The 24,589-nt window shown below is 45.5% G+C and overlaps 3 protein-coding genes across 3 annotated transcripts; all 3 read right to left on the bottom strand.

Annotated features, from left to right (window-relative positions):
- Positions 1–868: 868 nt before the first annotated feature.
- LOC123097693 (acetate--CoA ligase CCL3) lies at positions 869–7,394 on the bottom strand. The gene is made up of 3 exons (XM_044519506.1): positions 6,924–7,394; positions 3,824–4,414; positions 869–1,991 (listed from the first exon to the last, which is right to left on the bottom strand). The coding sequence occupies exons 1-3, from the start codon at positions 7,275–7,277 to the stop codon at positions 1,095–1,097; spliced, it is 1,842 nt and encodes a 613-aa protein (XP_044375441.1). The 5' UTR covers positions 7,278–7,394; the 3' UTR covers positions 869–1,094.
- A 546-nt stretch (positions 7,395–7,940) lies between these two features.
- Positions 7,941–12,072, bottom strand: LOC123097694 (acetate--CoA ligase CCL3). The gene is made up of 3 exons (XM_044519507.1): positions 11,719–12,072; positions 10,180–10,770; positions 7,941–9,125 (listed from the first exon to the last, which is right to left on the bottom strand). Exons 1-3 carry the CDS (start codon positions 11,968–11,970, stop codon positions 8,229–8,231), a joined length of 1,740 nt encoding a protein of 579 aa, XP_044375442.1. The 5' UTR covers positions 11,971–12,072; the 3' UTR covers positions 7,941–8,228.
- A 4,312-nt stretch (positions 12,073–16,384) lies between these two features.
- Positions 16,385–17,395, bottom strand: LOC123097692 (uncharacterized). The gene has a single exon (XM_044519505.1). The coding sequence runs from the start codon at positions 17,221–17,223 to the stop codon at positions 16,642–16,644; it is 582 nt and encodes a 193-aa protein (XP_044375440.1). The 5' UTR covers positions 17,224–17,395; the 3' UTR covers positions 16,385–16,641.
- Positions 17,396–24,589: the final 7,194 nt, after the last annotated feature.

The following is a 24,589-nucleotide window of genomic DNA, read 5'->3' as shown; positions in this document are numbered from 1 at the left end:
TCGAATGCCTTGGCGATGTCCAATTTAAGAAGAACGCGCGGTGCCTTGAGGTTGTGGAGGAGCCGGGCCGTTTGTTGGACGAGAAGAAAGTTATCATGCGCACTCCTTCCGGCGATGAACGCACTTTGGTTCGTGGACACCATCTCCCGGAGACGCGGCGCTAGCCGGAGGGAGAGGACTTTGGCGAAGAGCTTGGCAATGAGGTGTATAAGGCTGATCGGCCGGTAATGCGCGAGGGTCGATGCATCTTGTCTCTTGGGCAGTAGGATGAGTAGCGCCTCATTGAGTTTGCGAAATCCCATGCCGTTCATAGTGTAGAGTTTGTCGAAAGCGGCACATATGTCATCTTTGACGATGGCCCAACACAAGCGTAGGAATTCCGCCGTGAAGCCGTCCGGTCCCGGCGCCTTGCCAAGCGGCATGGGCCTTGATTGCATTCCATATCTCGTCCTCGGAAAAAGGCTCATCAAGCGGTAGCAGGTCGAAGCGGCGTTGATCGAACAGGCACAGGTTGAGCGCGTGATCACGCGTGGACTGGGATCCAATGGTGGCAGTGAAGTGGTCGAACGCAGCCCGAGCCATGCCAGGAAGATCGCTGACAAAGTGGCCGTCCTGATGCAGCCCCGTCATGTGGCTCTTTTGGCGTCTATGGGCGGTGTGGATCTTGAGAAATGCCGTATTGGTGTCTCCCTCCTTATCTTCCTTCCTTCTAGAGATGGCATTATCTCTTTCCAGCCTTTTAATTCCTGACAAACTCGATCAGCAAGATATATGCAACTAAACTGAAGGAATCGCCTATTCTAAACCCCTCCACAAGAAAGAGCTGTCAGTAGTTGCCCGGCCTAATTTTCAGTTTTCACCAACACCATGAAAAATCAGTGCGTCTCTGCCTTCCAGAAGACTTACAACACTCTAATAAGTACATACGGCATATACACGATAAGCAGCCAGTAAGAAACAATTCAGCAAGCACCTTAGTTCGTACAGAAGCCAGGTGATATAACAAAATACAGTGTGGTGTCCTAAGAATACAGTACACCGACGCCAAACGACAGCTCTGGAGTGGACGAGGGCACAAGGAGTTCTAGCCTAGCTCACATCCTGCTCTTCCGGACCGGGCCCAGCTCCTTGGCCTTAGCTCTCAGCTCATGCTTCTTGATCTTACCCGTCGCCGTCTTGGGCAGCGGCCCGAACACCACGGACTTGGGGACCCAGTAGCCGGGCAGGCGCTCGCGGCAGAACTTGATCACGTTAGCAGCCATTGCTGCTTCGTCGGAGCCGTCCACGCCGTCCTTGAGCGTGACAAAGGCGCATGGCGACTCCCCCCACTGCTCGTCGGCCCGCGCCACAACGGACGCCTCCAGCACAGCCGGGTGCAGGTACACCGCCTTCTCCACCTCCAGGCTGCTGATGTTCTCCCCGCCGGAAATGATGATGTCCTTGGCTCGGTCCTTCACCTCGATGTAGCCGTCGGGGTGTCGAACGCCCAGATCGCCGGAATGGAACCACCCATTTTCGAATGCCTCGGCGTTGGCCTTGGGGTTCTTCAGGTAACCCTTCATGACGGCGTTGCCTCGCATGACAATCTCTCCGAGGGTGGAGCCGTCCGCTGGGACTGGCGCCATGGACTTGGGGTCGACCACGTCGAGCCCCTCCAGGCCTACATAGCGAATGCCCTGGCGAGCTTGGAGGCGGGCACGCTCGTCATCTGGCAGGATGTCCCACTCTGGCTTCCATGCACACACCGTGGATGGCCCATATGTCTCCGAGAGGCCATACGTATGAGAGACATGGAAGCCGAGCTTCGACATTGCCGCAAGGACTGAGGGCGGTGGAGCAGCGCCAGCAGTCATGACATCCACAACGCGAGGCAGCGGGAGAATGGTGTCAGCTGGAGGGGCGTTGATGAGGGTGTTGAGCACAACTGGCGCCCCACAGAAGTGAGTCACTCCTTGGTTGGCTATCGCTGAGAAGATAGCCTTCGCTGTGACCTGTAAATAAATATGGGTCAACACAAGAGAACCATATATGCTTGTGAGACGAGATAGTTAAATTGCTCACTATACTGAACACAAGAATGAATAATCCAGTGAGTTGCCAATAACATTTACCCTCAAAGTTCAAAATCAATACAAGTGGTTCAAAGTGAACTCATGTAAGTGATTCTTTGTTTCAGCCACGGGGCTGTTGTCAAACTTGTTTTGCTTTCCCGTCTGTTTCTCATTTTGAATATTTCGTATGAACATTGTGGCTCAGTGTATCCTACTGAGCGGCAAAAAAAAGTTCAGCCAAGCTATATCCCTTAATGTCCAAGCTTACACATTCTAGGCATCGACATCCTTGTATCAAAACAACAATCAAGTATGCCCAACTTGTTTCAAGCAGTTCATGACAAAGCAAGTTCTTGTTACTAGCATGTGGATAACAAATCATAAGCTAAGCGTGCAGTCTTGTTAAAAAAAAGTGTGCAGTAAAGCCAATCGTTGAACATCAAGTTGGCAACGAACTGGGTGCATAATCACATGACATAAACAGCAAGGGTCCAAATTCCAAAGTTTTCAACCTATGTAATATAGTGTGTTATCTTATTCATTCATTTATGTGGCAACTGCATCACATACAAAGGCATCAAGGCCGTCTTCACGGTTCATTTTATCTGGGAGGCAATTTACAAATGAGCATTTGTTTACATGAATCTCCATCAGAAGCTTCCAGTGAAAAAGAAAGATGATCTACAATTCTCCTCCGATTAAAAAAATCAAGATATCAGGAAAGTAATCATCTTAAATTGCAGACAGGTATTGCATTGATAATTCTACTACTTGTACTTGGTTTCTTGCGAGGCCATCCTTTTTATCTTCTTTCATGTATCTTGGTGGGAGAGGATTTTTGGGACCTGGGTACGGAACCCACTTCATAAAACTTGGCAGAAAATGTATTTCTATGTTTTGAAAAATTCCGAAAAAACCATGCAGATAGGTATTTGTTAGAAACTTACCCATGTAGTAAATTTGTGTCAAATAATATGGCCATCTGTAACCTAGATAAAAAAAGAGAAAATGATAGTGCTACACTTTATGTTCCGAAACTTAAACTGTAGCATTCTCATTTTATCATTTTCATACCGGTAGTGAATCGTCATATTATTTGGAGAAATTTTACATGGGTAAGTTTTAACTCGATACCTATGTGCCTGATTTTTTTCCAGAATTTTCCGAAAACATAGAATTACGTTTTTCTTTTGCTAAGTTTTGGAGAATGGGTACACCAGAACCCAGGATCGTTCTAGTATTTTGCATATCTTGGTGTAATATTTTTTATGATTCAACTGCGAGCTACTGCAGGTTTAGTGTTCAAAGTAAGGCTGATACAGTGAATCAAGCTAGTTATAATTTGTCTGTGAGTATTCATACTCAATGACTCGATGGATGATTACTTTCAGTAGAGTAGCATCATTTATTGTTAGAATTCATCATGGTATTTTACATTTATTGCATCAACCTATGAAATATACTTCTCAACCAGATCATCGTGGTCTCACACTTACTGTCCTATACATAAATAACTTCCATTCATATAGAAACAAATATTCCCGGAAGCATTAGGTTTCGTGAGTACTCCCTCCGTAAAGAAATATAAGAGCGTTTAGATCATTAAAGTAGTGATCTAAACGCTCTTATATTTCTTTACAGAGGGAGTAGCTCATATGTGTACATTCTAAAATAAATTTTAGTACTTAAGTTCTGTGCCAGGGTTTATGTTAAAGACATTTCACAGTAAGAAGGTCTCTAATGAAGCATGATTACAAGATAGTGAGGCATACCTGACGAAGACATATGCTTGTTCCACAGATAGCAGCAAGCGTCCATGTATAGCACCAGCCATTGCAGTGGAACATCGGCAAAGTCCACAGGTAAACCGCGCCATCGTTCATTTTCCATACAAGAGCACCACTGAGTGACATTAGGTAAGCACCCCTGTGATGCAAAACCACACCCTTTGGGCTAGATGTCGTTCCAGAAGTATAACCTAAGGCAATGCTCTTCCATTCATCCTGCGGTGGTTTCCATGCAAATTCAGGGTCGCCAGTTTCCAAGAACTTCTCATATTCGATTGCCCCTGTTCTCAAAGCATCTTGGAGGGCTGAAGGATCACAGGTATGATCACCAATAACTATTACAAGTGGCTTTTTGAAAGAACCTTTCTTTTGATCTGCTATAATCCTCAAAGAATCCTCTGCCAGGGAGAAAAATTCTTGGTCAACCATCACAACTTCAGCTGACGAGTGCTCCAACAGAAATGCAACAGTGGGAGCATTTAATCGAATGTTGACACAGTTGACCACTGCTCCAGCCATGGGGACTCCAAAATGAGCTTCATAAATTGCTGGGATATTTGGAGCTATTACAGCCACCTAACAGATATAAGAGAAGATAATCAATATAAACATAACAGAATATACTCTATGCATGCTGTAGTATTAGCTAGCACGAAATAGTCAATCAAACTACTATAGTAGCACTTGAAGAGAAATTACTGTCTTCAAGGTGATTTCTGCAGTTAATCTTCTGTATAATGCAAATCTATTGAATGTTTGAACTTTGAAAACACAAGTTTTGGTGTCGACAAGATGAATAGAGTGATGGGAGTAATAGGTTGTAAATCTTTTGCTCAAAATTTCTGTTGCTAATTGGGGTCTTTTCCCATCAAATACTTGGGTGTTCCACTGCACTATGATAAATTGCGTAGAGAAGATCTACAACCTATTATTGATAGGATAATTAGAAACATCTCTGGCTGGATGGTAGGACTCTGTCCTACAGGGGCAAATTAATTTTACTATGTGCCTGCATTGTGAGCATCCCTGCATACCTAATGGCAATTATTAAATTTCCAAAATGGGCGATAAATGTAATCAACTACCAGATGGCCCACTTCTTTGGGGGGGAATATAGGTGATAATCATAGATATCACCTTGCCAACTGGGAATTGGTGTCCAGAAGGAATGATTTTGGTGAACTGGGTGTTCCAAATATTAGAGATTTTAATATGGCTCTTCTAGCCTCTTGCCGGAAAAGATATTTTGACAGTGAGGGGAGGAATTGGAGAATTCTGATTGATCATTAGTACAACACAGAAAACCCTAATGTATTGGCCTAGAAATGGGGTTGGATCTCCATTCTGGAAAGGCATTACCTGGGCTTTAAGTGCCTCTAACACATTTTACAAATGGAATGTGGGGAATGGGAAAAGTGTTAGCTTCTGGCATGGCACATGGCTGGGGGATTGTTCCCTTAAAGTTAAATATTGGCCTCTGTTTGAAATTTGTAACCAACCTCTCTGCTCACTAGCCCAAGCCTGGGATGGTGCAAACTTGAAACAAACTGGTTGTACAGAAACATGGAAATGTTGAAATACATTGTCCACCCTTCTCCATCAGTTCGGACTTTTGGATGAACTGGCTGCTGTATGCCATTCATTCAATAGAAACGATAACAGCATGTGGATACAGCAATACGTGAAACAATATCCTTTACAACTTCATTTTGAGAAGTATGCCACTCCATTTCTGTATTCATGTGAACCATCAAATCTCAGCATGTGTTTGTTTAATTGAAATGCACAAGACATGTGTGTTGAAAGGAGAAGCTTTTAACATGCCTTCCTATCATACGAGAAGTTGAGGGCTGAAGAAGCGCAACATTCACCCACCCATCTATTAATAGTCTATCAAATGATGGGACCTCATATCTGTTACAAGAAATCCAGGAGCTGAAAGCTCATTTATGACCACAAATAGCTACGTATATAACCTTTTGAAGGTAGCATAAGGGAATAACGAGAATATATATATTTCTGACTCTCCGAAAATAACGTTTTACCGCTCAAGGCAAGTTTGAATGATCAAATGGAAAGTTTCTATGTTATGTTTTTTGGAATAAAATTTTGAAGGTAGCGTAAGTGAATAACGAGATGCTATCTATTCCTGACTCTCCGTAAATAACATTTTACCGCTCAAGACAAGTTTGAACTTTGAATGATTGAATGGAAAGTTTCTATGTTTTTTGTCCGGATAGAATGCGTATAGCCAGGTCCTTACACTTGTGTGAACTTGAATCTAAACATTTCAGTCGATTATTTGTAAGTAGAGATGGTATGACACCTGAGCTAAATCCCAATTGAAATTTACCATGCGCTCAAAATTGAAATCAACGAGGAACTGTTATATGGAATTCAAACATTTGCTGAAAGTTTTACAAGATCTGGTCAATCTGATTAAGCAACTACATGGTCAAACATTGGGTTCAATAGGATTAAAGTGTCATAGGGTCACTGGTTGATAATCAAAACTGTTTCGGGTCTCTACTGACACAGTCAGAAAATAACGTTTTACCTCTCAGGGCAAGTTGAATGACCAAATGGAAAGTTTCTATGTTTTGTTTTTTCGAATAGAGTGCGGTATAGCCAGGTCCTTACACTTGTGCGAACTTGAATCTACACATTTCAGTCTATTATTTGTAAGCAGATATGGTACGACACTTGAGCTAAATACCAACTGAATTTTATCATGTGCTTACGAGTGAAATCAACGGGGAACTGTTATATGTAATTCGAATATTTGGTGAAAAAATTGCAATATTTGATCGATCTTACTAAGCAACCACATGGTCAAACTTTGGATTCTGTAGGGTTAAAGTGTCACAGGATCATTGTTTGACAATCAAAATAACTTCGCGTCTCTACTGACACACGTATACAAGTTCGTAGGACCTGATGTGTGAAGTTGATAGGACACGAGCGTGCAAGTCTAGGGAGGTACGGCCTATGGCACAGTTCCCTCAGAACACACCGGACCAGAGGCACACCTAGAGGAAGGGGGGAGAGGGGAGAAATGGAGGAGAAGGGAGATGGCATCCCGTACCGTGCTCCCGTGGGCGACGGAGCGGCGGGCGAGGGCGGAGGCGAGGCGGCGGCAGCGGCGGTAGGTGTCGGCCCAGGTGTAGCGCAGGGCGCCGTGCACGAGGGACGCGCGGGCCGGGTGCGCCAGCGCGGCGCGCTCGAGGAACCAGAGCGGCGTGAGCGCCGTGTAGTTGGCCGCGTTCCGCGGCAGGTCGTCGACGTCCCTCTCCGCCGCCATTTCTCCCCAACGCCGCGGCCGGCTGCCCCCGCCTCTCTCTCTCCCCTGAGTGGGTCGCTCGTGTGACTTTGACTTGGCACGGTATCGCCGATCAAATGGGGGCGCTGCGCCCGGCTTGGCTTGCGTTATATATGCCATGCCGATGCCGGTGGGGCGATCGTGGAGAGGGGGGTGAGGAGCGGGTGGTGGGGATCCGCCGCCACGGCTCGTGGCGCGGCAGCCGGCCGGGGTGGGTGGGTGGCGTTCCGTTGTTAGTTTATCGGCGACGCCCGTCCGTCCGGTTCCGGTGTAATGTATGGTCCCGTTGCGAGCGGGGAGATCCTGCGACGTCGACTGGCGCATTCGCCGCTCTGTACCGTAGCGGGGCAGTCTCCATGCGCCGCGCTTGTACAGTAGCGGGAAAGGTCTTGGATTGGACGTGCACGAAATGAAGCTCGCGTCTGTCGTTGCCGGGACCTGGCCATTGGTTTTCCCGGTCACACGATCCTTGCCTCGGTACCAAGGACGAGAAAAACTGAGGGCAACGATGCCGGACCGGAGGTTTTCCCGGTCGTTTCCAACGATGCCCGCGGCGAACGATTCGCGTCCAAACAAATCGAAGCTTCTGCAGCAACCTTTTTGCAGTCAGTAGCAGTGTCGATTGTCAAAAAAAAAAACTTAGGCTTCCACTCTGTCAAGCCACGATGCTAAGAAAATATTGATAGTCATAACACACGATGATTCAAATCGATACGGTTTCTAAGAAAATGATGCGCTTGGTGGGACGAAGTCAGGGCAAAAAGGTGATCTGCACGCTCAAGCGACCACAACAACCGCCTCCATTTGGTTATGCACTATCACACAAGACTAGAAGAGGCTACACAGCGTAAGCCATGAGGGCTTTATCTGAACAACAAAACACAGCGGAACACAGAAGCAGAGTTCGTGTTCTATCTCCCTCTTGTACGTATTTTCTTGAAAGAAAACGAGTGCTTGAATTTCTTATAAAGACAAGCCTTCACTTGGGAATTTACCCAGAGCATAACCTTTATTCACGATGGCGCTATCGTCCACAGTCCACTACACGTATGTGTATCTCAGCATTGGAGCTCACATCCTGCTCTTCTTCACAGGGCCAAGCTCCTTGGCCTTGGCCCTCAGCTCGTGCTTCTTGATCTTCCCCGTCGCCGTCTTGGGCAACGGCCCGAAGACGACCGACTTGGGGACCCAGTAGGCCGGCATCCTTTCCCGGCAGAACCTCATGATGTCGTTCGCCAGCGCCGCCTCGTCGGAGCCACCGGCCCCTTCCTTGAGGGTAACGAAGGCACAGGGCGACTCCCCCCACCGCTCGTCGGCCCTGGCGACCACCGAGGCCTCCAGGACCGCCGGGTGCATGTACACCACCTTCTCCACCTCCAGGGTGCTGATGTTCTCCCCGCCGGAGATGATGATGTCCTTCATCCGGTCCTTGACTTCGACGTAACCGTCGGGGTGCTTCACGCCGAGGTCGCCGGAGTGGTACCAGCCGTGCGCGAACGCCTCGGCGTTCGCCTTGGGGTTCTTCAGGTAGCCCTTCATCACGGCGTTGCCCCTCATCACGATCTCCCCGTAGGACTTGCCATCGGCCGGGACGGGGACCATTGTCTTGGGATCAACCACGTCCAGGCCTTCCAGTGCGGTGTACCTGATGCCCTGCCGGCAGTGCAGACGGGAGCGCTCCTCCAGCGGCAGGTCGTCCCACTCGGGCTTCCACGCGCACACCGTCGACGGGCCATAGGTCTCAGACAGGCCGTAAGTGTGGGTGACACGGAAACCGCGGATAGAGAGCGCCGCAAGAAGCGATGGTGTCGGGGCGGCTCCGGCCACCATGACATTGACCACACGGGGGAGTGGCAGGAAGGTCTCGCTTGCAGGAGCGTTTATGAGATTGTTCATGACGACCGGCGCAGCGCAGAAATGTGTCACTCCTTGTTTTGCAATACCAGTGTATATAGCCTTTGTGCTCACCTGCACAAGCACAATGAATGGGTCTTGAGAATCAAATTTGACACATAGCATCAGATGAATGAATGTATTGCACAGTTGTTTTATCTTGTTTCTTTTTTACTCTTGGAAATGATATTCATGTTAGTTAGTATTAGAAGGCTAAACTAAAGTTTGCATAGTTGCATAACACATTTGCTACCAGAAATGCATCCTAGAACAGTCTGAAATATCAACGGATGAGAGATGATATACTCCATTCTTGCTACATACTCCACCCAGCAGGTGGATTTTTTGGGTGTGTTGGATGCAATTTTGTATCTGTGCAACTTGGCAACAGTGAGTAAGTACTGATTCCGAGTGCAGCGATTCGGTGCCTAGGCTCATCTGCACCCGGCCACAAAAAAATTCATAAAAAATACTTAAAAAATTCAAAAAATTCCAAATATTTTTCCCATGGTAGAAAATTTATTGCGTGAGAAATTCTAGCTCATTTGGACATCTGAGTAGCTCTCAGAAAAAAAACAAATCGGGTCAAAACAGTATATAAACAGTAAACTATTTTACAGACCCTGAATTTGTCTTTTTTGCCGAGAGTTGCTCATTTGTCCAAATGATTTGAAAATTGGAGCGGGCCGCACGCATCAAATTTTCTACCATGGGAAAGCTCATTTGGACATCTGAGTAGCTCTCAGAAAAAAAAACAAATCGGGTCAAAACAGTATATGAACAGTAAACTATTTTACAGACCCTGAATTTGTCTTTTTTGCCGAGAGTTGCTCATTTGTCCAAATGATTTGAAAATTGGAGTGGGCCTCACGCATCAAATTTTCTACCATGGAAAAAAAATTGGAATTTTTTGAATTTTTTTAGTATTTGTTTTGATATTTTTATTCAACACGGGTGCAGATGAGCCCAGGCTCAGAAAAGGAATTTCGATTCCAATAGCATAACCTCTATTATTAGCTCAACCAGCATTAACATAGCATTTGTCTTCATCATCAAAATTAGCTCAATTTGCAGACATTACAAAGCTAATTTAAGCAGCTGCCAGTGATAGGACAGATCTTTAACGTACCTGGCGAAGACATATGCTGGTTCCGCAGAAGGCAGCCAGCGCCCAGGTGTAACACCAACCATTGCAATGGAACATAGGCAAAGTCCACAGGTAAACAGCCCCTTCAGGCATTCCCCACACCATAGCAACACTGAGCGCCATGAGGTAGGCGCCACGGTGGTGCAACACGACACCTTTTGGGCTTGAAGTAGTCCCAGAAGTGTAACCTAAGGCAATGCTCTGCCATTCATCCTTCGGAGGCTTCCAATTGAATTCTGGGTCACCGGTTTTCAGGAACTCCTCATACTCGATGGCCCCTTGTCCTAGAGCGTATTGTAGAGACTTAGGTTCACAGGTTGGATCGCCGATGACAATTAGGGTTGGAGGCCGAAAATTCTGTTTCTTCTTCTCTGATACTATCTTCAGAGATTCTTCGGCTAGGGTGAAGAATTCTTGGTCCACCATCACAACTTCTGCCACGGAATGGTCAAGAAGGAACGCGATCGTCTCAGCATTTAACCGGATGTTTACGCAGTTCACCACAGCTCCAGACATTGGAACGCCGAAGTGGGCTTCATACACTGCCGGAACATTTGGAGCTATCACAGCAACCTAATCAAACAAACAGGAAAACAAATAAGTACTGTCTAATCCTAAAATCTAAAAAGGCCACTGCAATATGCAGCGAAGCTATGAACCATATAAAATCATAATACAGTTAAAAAATAGGCGCAGGTATTGGGTACAAATTATGACTTGGCAAACAAAAAATAAACCATCATTCCACATGCTTCTTTGGCGTTTGCAGGAAAGATACGTCAGTATAACCCTCATAGTCTGAACAGACTTACAAATAATATCTTGGACAGAGACGCCCAACAAAACAAAAGAGATAAGCTTATCCTTTTTGACCAGAAACAGTGACGTTTCCGTGTTTTCTTTGATGAGCAGATGTACTGAACTAGTGTTTGGTTACGAGCACCCTTTTTTTGGCAACATGTTAGGAGCACCTTGTGGAGACATGATCACATGTTTCCATCAAACTGATAACAGTGCCAGTGCTGTCTTATGCTTGTTCTTTTCATTTCGTTTCTTTTTCGAACTATAGGCATCCCATGTTTCCATCCTACTGGAAATGAAAGGTAAAGTTCTAGAACTTCTGAGTGCCCCGGAAAAATAGAATAAAAGTTTACATTAGTAAGTGGATCGTATCTCCCATTATATAGTATAGAAAAAAGAAACAGTAGCATGGCTCCGACTATAAATATGACAAGAAATCCAGTTCGGTATGGTTCTTCTTCCCTTTAAGCGCCCCACAATTTACTAACTGAATCCATTGATCCTCAAGGTTTCAGTTTCACAGGGTGCCAAATAGGGTCGAATCCTCCAAAATATACTAAAAATCAAACGCTAAGTCTGAATGGAGGTCATACAACACAGAATCTACCCCGACTCACAATCAGCTCTCTCGTGCTTGCTTCTTCTTCTTTCTTTTTTGCCTAAGGGACAAAATATGTACCAACTCTTTAGGAATTAGGAAAGCAGGGGAGAGAAATTTACAGTGCTGCCGTGGCCGACAGATCGGCGCGCCAGCGCAGAGGCGAGGCGGCGGCACCGGCGGTAGGTCTCGGCCCAGGTGTACCGGACCGGGCCGTGCACGACGGACGCCCTGTCCGGCTGGGCCAGGGCGGCCCGCTCCAGGAACCAGAGCGGCGTCAGCGCCGTGTAGTTGGCGTCGTTCGGCGGGAGATCGTCGATGTCCCGCTCCGCCGCCCCGGATCCGAACCCATGCCCCGGCCCCTCCGACCCCATCCTCTCTTACTCTGCTCTCTCTCCTTCTGTTAGGAAGACGAAGGCGACGAATCGGGAGTGTGTCGAAAGCGTGGGTCGAGAGTGCAGGTGGGAGTGACGGCACGAGCCGCCCAGTGCCATTTATAGTTCGAAGAAGTGTCCAGGTGGCTGAGGTGGGTACGATCTGCGAACGGCTTGTACGCCGCGACGCCCGTCCGATCAAGGGCGGACGCTGAGCATCGGACGAGTGTGGTAGGCGAGAGACTTTAATTTGGATTTCGCCACCTTCATGGAATGGGCTAAACAGAATCACTCAACACGCGGCCAGAGAGACTCTCCGCCCGCAGTGGCCACGGCCCACGGGCCGTACTTGCAAATATGACCCGTCAGTCAGTAGCGTAGGCTGATGCGAGAATTCTAAAAAAAACTTTCAAGAATGCGGATGAGATGGAAACATCGAAGGTATGGTCACAACCTTTTATCAGAAACTGCGAAGCAACCTGTGGTTGAATGGTTAGAGGAACGGTGTTATCCCCAAGGTAAGTCCTGGTACGCGCATTATTCCTGAATTTATTTCAGGATTTCCGGCGATGCGCTTTTAGTGGGAGGAGACGTTCCCGTCAACAACGAGGCACCTACAATGATTTCGTAAATCTCAAGTTGATATGTCTAGGGTGTGTATGCGCTTTCATAGGGGTGAGTTTATGCGAATACAATAAGGAAGAAATTAAAGATGCGCTATTTCAAATGGCGCCAACCAAAGCTTCGGGCTTGGATGGTCACGATTACTCAGCTGACTTCTTCCAAAGGCATTGGCTAGAAGAGGATGTGGAAGGGCTAAATGACACTATTTTACTTCTGATCCTCAAGGTAACTGGTCTCACCCACTTGACACGGGTTCGCTCGATTGGTCTATTTTTACAAAATCGCTTACAAAATCGCGTCAAATTTTTTGGCCAATAGATTGAAAGTCTTTCTTCCTGAGATCATCTCTGAGGAACAGTCGCCCTTTGTTGCGGGACATCTCATCATTGACAATATCATCTCCGCATATGAACATCTTCATTTTATGAAGCGCAAAAAATTAGTTATGTGCCCTATAACTTGATATGATGAAGGCTTATGACCGATTGAAGTGGAGTTATCTCCAAGCTATAATGACCAAGCTAGGTTTTGCACTAGTTTGGATCAGTTTAGTTATGAGGATGGTGAGCTCGATTAAATTCTCAGTGTTATTCAATGGAAAAAGCTCGAGCAATTTAAACCTTCAAGGGGAATTCGTCAAGGGGATCCAATCTTGTCCTACCTATTCTTATTGGTAGCAGAGGGCTTTTAGGATCTGTCTTCGAAGATAAGTGGGATTAAAGTGGCAAAATTGGCACCATCGGTAAACCATTTACTCTTGCGGTAACTCTATGGACGATTTCGTCAACTCGCCGTAAGCTAATCCATGAAGGAGAACATCAAAGTCCTATGTCTACTCACTTGTTCATTAGCAGGTACCTGACGGACCTGGAGTTGGCATCACCTGTACACCCACCCCAACACCGACATCATGCACCTGCGCTTGTACATGTGTGGATCCTAGCACCACAGGGTTGCAGCAAGACAAATGTTGATGTTGCGGTATGAAAGAACACACAAGTTGGGTCGACCAGTGATGTGTGACATGACCGACAAGGGGCTTATCTAGGCTTCTCAGTGATGGTCTTTCATGGACTGACGAATCCAACTACACTAGAAGCCCTGACATGCCAAGAAGGACTAGCTTTGGCGCAAGACTTGATGATTCAACACCTAAGAGTGGCCTCGGATTGCAGTATGGTAGTGACGGATATTAACACTGGGCACCCTTGGGATCATAGCACCAGCTGTAAAGGAGATTAATGAGACATCTAGGGAGTTTTAGTCTTGCTTCTTTGTCTATGAAGGTCACGGTCAAATACGGAGGCAGATCAGTTAGCTAAACATGCTTTACACCTAGATGAGGGTCGCCACCTGTGGCTTTTACATCCCTTCGATAGTTCTATTATTCATGTAAACCTTTCAATTGAGCGATAAAGGCAAGCGTGTTTTCCTCCAAAAAAGTCAGTAGCGCAGGTCTCTTTAATGTGGTTTTTTTCTTCAGAAAACCGAGGTATGACTATTGTCTTTTTAATTTATTTCTAAAATTGGATACATTTGGTCCCTCCCCTCTAGCTGCCATCTTGGCGATGAGAGGTGTGACTTTTGCAACTATTTCCTTTCCAATGTAGACGATCATGTAATGTCATAGAAAAAAATCATCACTCAGTTTGTTTTGAAGACATGTCTTCACTAGTTTTATATCTGAAAAGGCTCGCCCATTGGTTGTTGTTGAGACTGGAGGAATAATAATAACCAGCCATAATAGCCTATCAACCATTGAATAGTCCTAACTTCACCGTTTTGAACAAACCAATAGTCACACTAGATGATACCCCGTGCATTGTTGCGGTAATCGGTTGCAATGTATTTCAATAAGATTTGATTGTGTGGAATGGGCCTCGGACATGAACCAAAATAAAAAATACATACAACTTATTATATTTGACTATGTGGAATGAGCCTCGGACGTGAATCTGAGGATGTAAAATACTTATTGAATATAAGTAGAATAATAGAATGAAAAATAATTTCCATGCGTGGGTCTTATTCCATCAATAATTGTATGGTAATGTGGCATACTTGCATGTTGAGATAAATATATTAGTGGGGATCACACTCTCTTGAATATATATGATTAGAAGGTGAATGTAAGCATTCTAGATCTGGATGTGAGTGAACTTCCAATATGAAATGGAGAAGTTGAGACTTTAACAGAGCCACGTCTTAGAGAGAAAATTGAGGGGATAAAACTTTTCTGCTAGAGTGCCTATATTTGACACACCAAATGTATCATGACAAGAATCTAGGGTTACAAAAAAATTCTCACAAGCTCAGTACCTTCAACGCCTAACCATTCATTTAGCTCAATCAATTGCTAATCTATAGCAACGCTGGATTTATAGTGGTGCAGTGTTGTGTTGTTGTCGTGCTTGTTTCGACACTTAGTCATATCAACGTACCTACAAATTGCAACCTGTATTGGAGATTAATACTTGTGATAATTAACGTTCCAATCTGAATATAGGAAAAAGAGACATACTCGGAATTAAAATTAGAAATATCAATATCATATTTTAGGAAAAACGATTCAATCTTCTCTAGAAGCAGTTCACCAAGTAGCAACTTTGTGTTTCAAACACAATGTAACGCGTTTAAATTGTCCAAAGACTTCCTTTGGAGCATTTGGCACAGGACATCTGTGATCTCCATAATTTTCTCCATAAGATGTAGAATGAATACAAAATCAAAAGAGATAATCATGTTCAAGGCGCCCAGTTCATCTCCATGAGAATATCGGTGTGACTGAATGCTCATTTGCTATACTCCGTAGAAATGCAATCATAGCACCAAACACCTTCCTCAAGCTATTAATTAACTTAAAGTGAGAACTCCATCTTGTGTGTCTCCCTGCCCCTTTCCCTTTATCAAGCTCACCCAATTCAACGCCGCATGCAATTTCAGCATCTTGATTTGCTAGCAACTCATCATTCTGTTTAGACAACGCACTAACAACATTTATGGTGAAATTTGCATGCTGAAAATATTTAGGGACAATTCCATTCTTTCCCTAATTTGCGCCCACTCTCATCTTTACCCCTAAAAAAATCATGTGTTCAACTTTGCCCCTCTTCCGTTTGGTGTGCTGATGGCAATACCCTTCATGATGTTTCTGTCCAGTCAAAGGGGTTTGACCTTCTCCAAAGCATTCTGTGGACATTTTTACCCCTCATTGCCTATGTCACTCACATGTGGGTCAGGAGAATTACTTTTGTTACTCGGTGGATCGTTCGCAGGGCACCAGGAATGTCATGTTGACTCACCTATTAGTGTCATTTTATCTAACTAGAACAATGCCCGTGCGTTGTAATGGGATATAAATATTCTAGTACGTTAGCTTGTGATTTACCTGTCAATAATAATGCGATTGTGTAAATAAATGTTTATCAAATTTTGCTCGTGAATTACCTTATATTTTAATTAGAAATTTGATAAGTAAATTAAAGTGGAATTGATTTAGAAGGTAAGTAAATTAAACTGATTGATTATCATATACTCCCTCCGTCCCAAATTAAGTGACTCAACTTTGTACTAGCTTTAATACACAGTTAGTACAAACTTGAGTCACTTATTTTGAAACGAAAAGGGTACATGAAAGGTTGGACGAAGGAATGGTGAGAAGAAAGGTGAAATGAGAACCTTACATTTCTTTTAAGTAGTAGAGATTTAGTGTATGCGTAGCTTTTTTCTGTTTCAATCCGTAGCTATTTGTTGTCATCAGCGAACTAAAAATAAGCCCGGAGCATCACAATTCAGGAACCATGATCAATTCGATTAATTTCCATATCGATCCACAGCGCTCAACCATCCAACTAATCAATCCTATAATTACACGGGGGCTTAATTTCACTTGCACTATCTCATCACATGCATTTGAATGAAGTATAGCAAATGAGCATTTTCGTTACACATGCAGTTGACAGAACAAGCATTTGAACGAAGAAAAAGAAAAGGAAGCAAGGAAGGAGAGACTAGATCCCGACGACAAGTCAAAGAAGCCTAAGAAATTCAGAAGAGCCAATGGGACACCTTCTTGGGAATGACACGCTCTTCGATGGTGTTTAGGCTCGGCTTCCACCCCCTGCAGGACAGCTCCCGGCTCAAGAACTCCGGCCGGTGCTCGTCGAACCCGTCCGCCGTCGCCGCCGTCTCCTCCCTCCTCTCCATTTCTGCCACAGCCGCCTCGTTCTTGGCCGACCGATCGGCGTCGTCGGCTTCCCGGCTCTTCCTGGACGACAGCTTCCTCCTCAGCCCGCCCGGCATTGACCGGGAGCGCGCCAGCGACCGCGACGCCGTGAGCACGCGCCGCGCCTCCTCGGCGGACACCTTGCCGCGGGTGGCCGGCAGCAGGACGTACACGCCGCCCGCGCCCAGCACGTGGTCGGCCGGCAGCGGCGCGACCTTGCAGGCCCCGCCGGCGCCCTTCCGCTGCTGCAGCAGGCGCGCGTCGACGACGAAGTGGCGCGGGTGGTCCATCATGAGCTCCGCCACGGACACGGGCTCGCTGAGCGCCCGCACGCTCCCGTCCGCCATCACCACCTTCCGTCCGCTCGCGCCCGCCGCCGCGCCCGCCGATATCAGGTTCCCCATGCCGCTATCGCTATGCACACACGATATCTCCCTGCTCGATCGGCAATGGGCTTACTGCTAATGGCGCGGCGAGGGGGAGGATGGTTGGGACGGAGGGTGGGACGGGAGCGAATGCTTCCTGGTAAACTTTGAGGTCATAGGTTATAAAAAAGTGTGGAGGGGGTTTAGGTTGGCCGGGCAAGAAGAGAAGAAGAAGCCAAGAAATGGCGGGTTGGGTTTGAACCCAGCTGCTCCTCTCCCCCGTGAAAGTGAGGTCGTTGGCGCGTTGACTCGTACTTGACGCGCTGCACCGTCAGGGCCGCTTCGACTTGTTTTTCGCCGTGCCGTGCGACGTACCGTTCTCTTGTGAACGCACTCAACTTTGGGACAAAATCGTCGCCGGAGTACTACACAACCTAACAATAAATTCTTTGGAACGTTCCTAACGATCATGAAGATTGTGGACAATGATGTAAAAAAAATGAAGATTCTGGGGAACGGGAGTTGGCTGCAGGGTGTGTACGCGAGGCTTCCAAGCGTAAGTATCAGGGAAAGGGTTTGTGGTAGGAGAAAGAAATTGACTAGCGGATTATGAATTACATACATTACTCCCAAGTTGGAGTCGACAATGGGTGATTTGGTTGGCGACTACCGGTGTGGTGTGGTGTGGTGCGTGGTATGATCGAGTTGGGTCGGGCTGGATAGATGTATGTATGCGTACTTTTTGTCTCAGCTCCGACCGAATGCGACGTGCGACCATTTCCCGCTCCGGCCGGCCGGCTGCTGCGTGCTCGTCCATTCCCCGTGAGATCGGTAGCTAGCTTGGAACAGAATCCAAGTCTCCGTTATAGCACTACTACTGTTGTTGTACTACAGCGTTAGTTGGCCGGCTAGTAGCCCTAGAATAATCCCAAGCGCGTGTTCCTGCCCGCGTCTGATGAAGCGGGGCCTCTCCCCTGTTTGTTTGGGTTTTGCATTGCATAATTTAAATGAACGAGCAGCAAACTAATACGTACGTATATAGCTGTGCTGAGCTTGATGGGCTGTCTCCTGTGCGTATGCGATTTGGTTAAATGCACATACGAAGTTGACGAGATCATGATCATCCTGCACGTTGAAGATTTTCAGACCAGAAGCATTGCGTCCGGAGACATGGGTGCTAGCTTAGCTAATTACATCTCTGGTTTCCCCGCAATTTTTTTTTTACATCTCTGGTAACACCATGAATGAAGATAAAGAAACAAAGACAGAAAGATGTTGAGGTCAACCAATTAATTGCTGGGAAATATTGGACAGGGAGAATATGGACTTCTACGGACAGAGTTTGGCAGAGTGCTGGCCCTACCGTGATGGCGGCTTGGGTACTTAGCATCTACTAGTGACACTCATAATTGCCATGCTTCTACTTCCAAGCATCATTGCTGCAAAGCACAGTCTATGCCAACCTTACTTTATGTACAGTACAGTGATCCTTACTCTTGACGCTTGAGTCCCAACAACAGTCTTTGAGTAGTACTATTCGCGATCCCATGGAAACACATGGAAACGGTCTACATAGCCCGTGTCTTGTCCACACCCAAGCCACCGGGCCGTATGCTTTGCTTGAGAGGAACTTGCTTGTCTATTCCTCGATGGTCATGCTGCCTAGTTATTAATCAATACTGCAACGATTTCGTAATAGTAGTTCTTTTGCTTACTTTTTATGATGGAGCAGTGATATCAATGGTGCAGTTGCTAGTACAAGTGACAACCAATCTATTTCCTGCTAATGGTGTGCTACCCCCTTTTTTTTAAAAAAAATCCGCATGCTGCATGCATCGTCCGGATGCAGAGGCTGGGGTTATCCTCATTTCTTTTTAAAAAAATTGATGTGCTACCTTTGTACTGGTTTATTGGTCCCATCATATTTTGTGCCAAATTTTGTTTATAATTTTAACTAATAAAATGTTAATGCATGTCATAAAATAATAATATCATTGAAAACTATGTTAAATACGAATTCAATGATATTTTTTTGTGACATACAATAATATTTTATTAGTTAAATCTTTAGTTAAAATTTGATCCAAAATACAAAAAAGACCAATAAACCAGGACAGAGATAGTAGTTGTTGCTAACTTGCATGAGTTACAAGTCACAGCTAATCTACCCCGTCCCAACAAACGAATAAATTGCATGCCACCAGTAGAAAATATGCCTTTAGTCCCGGTTCGCAAAGGCCATTAATCCCGGCTGTGCAACCGGGACTAAATATGCGCGACTAAAGGCTCCCCCTTTAGTCGCGCCTCTTACGAACCGCGACTAAAGGCCCGTCCACGTGGGCGCAAGGAGTCCGTCGGGGCGGAGGACCTTTAGTCCCGGTTCTCGTGGCTAACCGGGACTAAAGGCCTCCTCCGCAGGTTTAGGGTTTTAGCCCCCCTAAACCTGGTTTCTTTTTAATTTGTAGTGTTTTATTTCTTTTATATTTTATTTTGTGTTTTATTTTAATTTTGACGAAGTTTCAGTACACATATTCTACGCTACTATATACATGCATATGAAATTTCAAACAAGAAGAATTCAAGAGGAATATATAATATATATATTCAATCTCGGGTGACCATATACAACTTCGAACAAGTTTCCATACACAATTAGGATGGATGACCATATACAACTTCGAACAAGTTTCAATCTCGGGTATGCATATAAATTTCTTCGTCCTCGGTATAGTGTTCTACTTTAGGATTGATGACTTCCCTCATGAAAAATCCTGCTAATTCATCTTGAATTGGTCGGAAGCGAGCTTCTGGACTAAGCCTCCTCCGCAAGTTATCCGTCGCCTTCCGCACGCTATCCGATGCCTTCCGCTCAGAGGTGTGTCTCCGGATGTTCTCACAAACATAGTATCCACATAGATTGGTCCCCGGTGGCTGCTTATCCACATTAACTAACCTTCTAAAATCTAGCTCATGTTTGAATTCACCGACAATTTTTTCTGAGAACCGTCTCCAAACTCTACAGGGCAAAGAAAATTAAATGAACAAGGGAGTTATTAGTTACTTGATATTAGGAAATGAACGAAAGAGACCGATCGATATAGAGCTCAAATGATTGAAAATAATTATTTTTGCAGCATTTTTCTCATGTCGGCCCAACGCTTTGGATCCGAATCCATAGAGTCCATGATTAGAACTCTGGAGGTGTGAAGTTCAATATTTAGCAGAATCCAGTGGAACCTGCGGACACGTTACATGCACAGTCATGCATAACTCATCGATTAGACATACCATGCATGGAGTAAACAAAAGAGAATGGGCACAAGAGAGAAACACTCACCCAAAATGGTAAGGAAATAGAATATGACTTTTGAGTTGATGCTTTCTAAGAAACTTGTACAAGTCTTTCTCCACATCTTCGGGGTGATTTTGTAACACATGTCCATTAACGATATGTGGGTCAATGAACCCAACATCATGGATGTTTCTTATTTTGCATTCCCAAATCTTCAATCCGCATAATAGCGTACGCAACTATATATATAACTATATATAGTCCTAACTATATTGTTGCGTACGCTATTATGCGGATTGAAGATTTGGGAATGCAAAATAAGAAACATCCATGATATTGGGTCCATGATATATATAGTGTTACTATTCATCACCCAGGATGCAGAATAAGTTATTATTCACCCGAGGTAATCTTACGATCACTTCCTAAATAAATTACGTTTAGAATATAAATAGTTACATGCACATTAATTCAATATGTAAAATTTGGTCTAAAAAAGTTATAAGATCAGAAAAATCACATTTTATATATGTTTTACAATATGTTTTTACATTTGTAATTTTATGTAACATAAAATATTTTTTACGGCGAGTACATATTTTCTTACGTTCTTTTTTTATGTATGAAATAAGACAAAATTTACAAAACGTAAAAATACGGTGCATTGATGTCAAAATAGAGAGGGGGTGAAGAATGACTATTCCTCACCCAGGGTGACGAATAGCGCGACCCTATATATATATATATAGTGCAGGCAATGAAGAACGAGATGAGGTAGAAATAAATCACTTACAGAACGTAGCAACTCAGCATAGATTTGTCGAGCTCGCGCAGATTGAACAGCTGGAACAATTCACTCATATGAACTTGTACAGAGTACCGTTTGGTGTGATGCTCCTCTGTAACATCCGCATAAACATATTCTTTGTCGGCCCATGTTATGAATTGCTTGTACCAACGTAGCAGATTTCGCATTTGTGGTGGTAGACTCTTTTCCCGCGCAGGCTCGGCGAGAGGCCCATTCCGCACATATTGTAATGCTATCTCACATACTGGCGCATCCTCAAGGCCTAAGAAGGCACGAAGAGTCAAACCCATCTCGGACGCTTGTTTCATGGCACTCGCTACAGTCAATCCAAGTGCTGCCGCAGCTGCTATGATCTCGGGATCCTCTTCCGGACCGGCTTTCACTATGAGCGGGGGGATCGATTGTTTATTCTGCATCCCGAGCTGGTACACTTGTTTCCCGCTTTTTTTACTTTCTTCTTTCTCCTCCTTCAATATTTTTGCTTGCCTACGAAGTTCATGTCCATAGTCGTCAGGCATATTCAGCTCGGCTTGGGACGGTGTCGTCAAAAAATCCTTAGCCCACTTCTTTTGCTTCTCAGTGAATACTTGCTTGGGCTCAGGCTCTTTTATCGCCTTCGTATCCGCCTTCCATTTCTCATAATGAGAAGACGCGGCCAATTTGTTCAGCTTCACTAAGTTCCCAAGGCCTTGGGAGGAGAGGCTTCAGTGATGGCTCCGGTACCCTTGTGGTCTTAGGTACATAAGGGTCCGGGTTAATAGTCCAGGAGCGGGTTTCCTTGCTGTCCGCCTGCTTCTGCTTCTTCGCCGGAGGTGGATTGGGGGGCGTCGTACCCGCCGAAGGAGGATTGGGGGGCGTCGTACCCGCCGGAGGAGGATTGGGGGGCGGCGGCTGCTTACCCGCCGGAGGTTGTGGATCGGGGGACGGCGTCGAATGGCGTGAAGGAGGTGTAGGTGAACCACCACGACCACCACCACCGCCACCACCACCACCACCACCACCATCGGAGGGGGGTGGACTTGTTAGCTTTGGCGCCTCGCCTGGAAACACTATGTACTTCTTTTTCCATAGAATGATCTGGCGCTTGACATCTCCAAGTCTTCTCTCCCCTTCGGGTGTAGCTTTGTCAATCTCCAGGTCCTCAAACTCTTGGACTATGTCTTCCACTGTGACACGAGCATAGCCATATGCAATGGGGTTGTTGTGGTGGAGTGCTCCAGGTGTACAGGGTAAAGCACTGCCGGTAGCTACCTTCCTGGAAACGTTCCCCACGGGATAATGCAGATCACATTCTTTCATCTCCTTTACATCATCCACGGGGTAGTGAGGCTCCGGTGCACGAATCTCGATCATCGGTGCATTAGCACCAGGCGGGGCATCCGTGGAAGCCACGCTGTTTCTCTGCTGCTGGCTTCCGTGATCCGCTTCATGATCTTCATGCGGCCCTGCAGCCGATTTTTCTTTTACTAGTTCATGCACGGTCTGCTTCAACTCATGGAGTTCCGATGCAAACTTCGCCAAAAGATCTGCATCCGGGTCCGTCTTTCTCTTACGGCTTCTGTAACAGTACGGGTCATTGTCCTGGGAAAACCCTACTTTTCACAGAATTCTGCCTTTGCCTCGTACACGTCCTCCGTGTTCATCATTCCCGAGGGCTGTTGTCAGTGCGTCTTTCTCTCTGTTGAATTTGATCAAGCCCTCTTGAGCTTGGGTCATTGCGTCAATAAGGGCTTGGGTGGTTGCAAACTTTTTCTTCCGGTGAACACACACCCCTGTCTCCGGGTCTAGCGATCCCCCATGCCCGTACCACCAGCTTTTGGCCCTTGGGTCCCATCCCTCTGTACCTAGAGGGATTCCTCGCACCCTCAGGTCCTCCTCCATCTTCTGCCACTTAGGCTCCGAAAGGCGGTATCCTCCTAGCCCCATAATATGATGGAACTTTTTCTTACTCGCATTATCCTTATTTTTTTCGATATTTCCTTGAAATGCTCCGATTTCTTTTGCCTCACAAATTCTGGCCAATCATCTTTCAGTTTCTCATGTTGTCCATTAAAATCCGGAGTCTTGCCCTTGTTGACATAGTCACGGGTTAAATTTTTCTTGAAGTTCCGGAATGCTTCGCCCATCTTCTGAAGAGCGAACTCTTTAACTAGCCTCCTCCTCTCACGTCCACCCGGAACCTCATTACCGAATTCATCAACTTTGTTGTATTCCGGAGGTAGAATGAAATGTTCCATAAGCTTTCTCCAGCAATCCTTTTTCGTTCTCTTGTCGACAAAACTGAAACCAAGACGTGCCTTCTTTGGCTCCTTCCATTCCTGGACGGTGATCGGGACGTTGTCTCTAACAACGACTCCGCATTGGTTGATAAACTTTGAGGTGTGCTGTAGGGGCTTGCCGGTTTCACTGACAAAATCAATGGCATATGTTTCTCCTGTTTTCATCGCCTTGGATTTGCCACGCTTTGTCGTACTCGATCCGGCCGAGGGCTAGAAAAAGAAAGAGAGTCGCGCGCGTTAATACATATGTATTCACATTTCAGTAAGTTTGTATCACGAGAGGCTCAATGTATATATATACCTCGCCGGAGGTGGTTGCTACTTGCAATTCGAGATCGTCGTTTGTTGACGGTTGACCTCCGTCGACAATGTCCGTTCCTTCACCTTCTTGATCATCGACAATGTCTGTTCCACCGTCAAGGTTCAGAAAAGAAGAGACTACATCCTCTTCTTGCTCATATTCTGAGCCCGGCACATAAGGAATCTCATTGTTTATGATGCCCATTAAATAACGTTCAGTCTCCGGATCCCTAAGCGGCTCGGCTCTATCGTCCGCCATATGTCACTCCTGCATGTAGTAAAAATTAATTAAGTATAAAGGAATTAAAATATAAGATTAAGGGGACATAGAGGAGGAGGAGCGACGGTTGAATGATTAAGAGCTATTAAAAAATAAAATTGATGTTTTTTGGTCAAATTTATACAATTATTCCCAAATAAATTTCCTTTTCTTTTTCCTTTTCTTTTTCCTCTCTGCTCTCTCTTTCCTTTTCTTTTTCCTTTTCAGTTTTTTATTGAGCACTAATTTGCATAGAAGTTTTTGTTTTTCCTTTTCTTTTTCCTCCGCCGCCGCTCAAATTTAATGATTTATACAATTATTCCCAAATAAATTTCCTTTTCTTTTTCCTCTCTGCTCTCTCTTTCCTTTTCTTTTTCCTTTTCTTTTTCCTCTCTGCTCTCTCTTTCCTGTGGAGGACGGCAGGCGGCGGCGGGAGGCGGAGGGGCAGGGGCAGCAGGGGCGGCGCG

The sequence above is a fragment of the Triticum aestivum genome, chromosome 4D, assembly GCF_018294505.1.
Source record: "Triticum aestivum cultivar Chinese Spring chromosome 4D, IWGSC CS RefSeq v2.1, whole genome shotgun sequence".
NCBI lineage: Eukaryota > Viridiplantae > Streptophyta > Magnoliopsida > Poales > Poaceae > Triticum > Triticum aestivum.
This window is presented reverse-complemented; position numbering and strand designations above follow the sequence as displayed.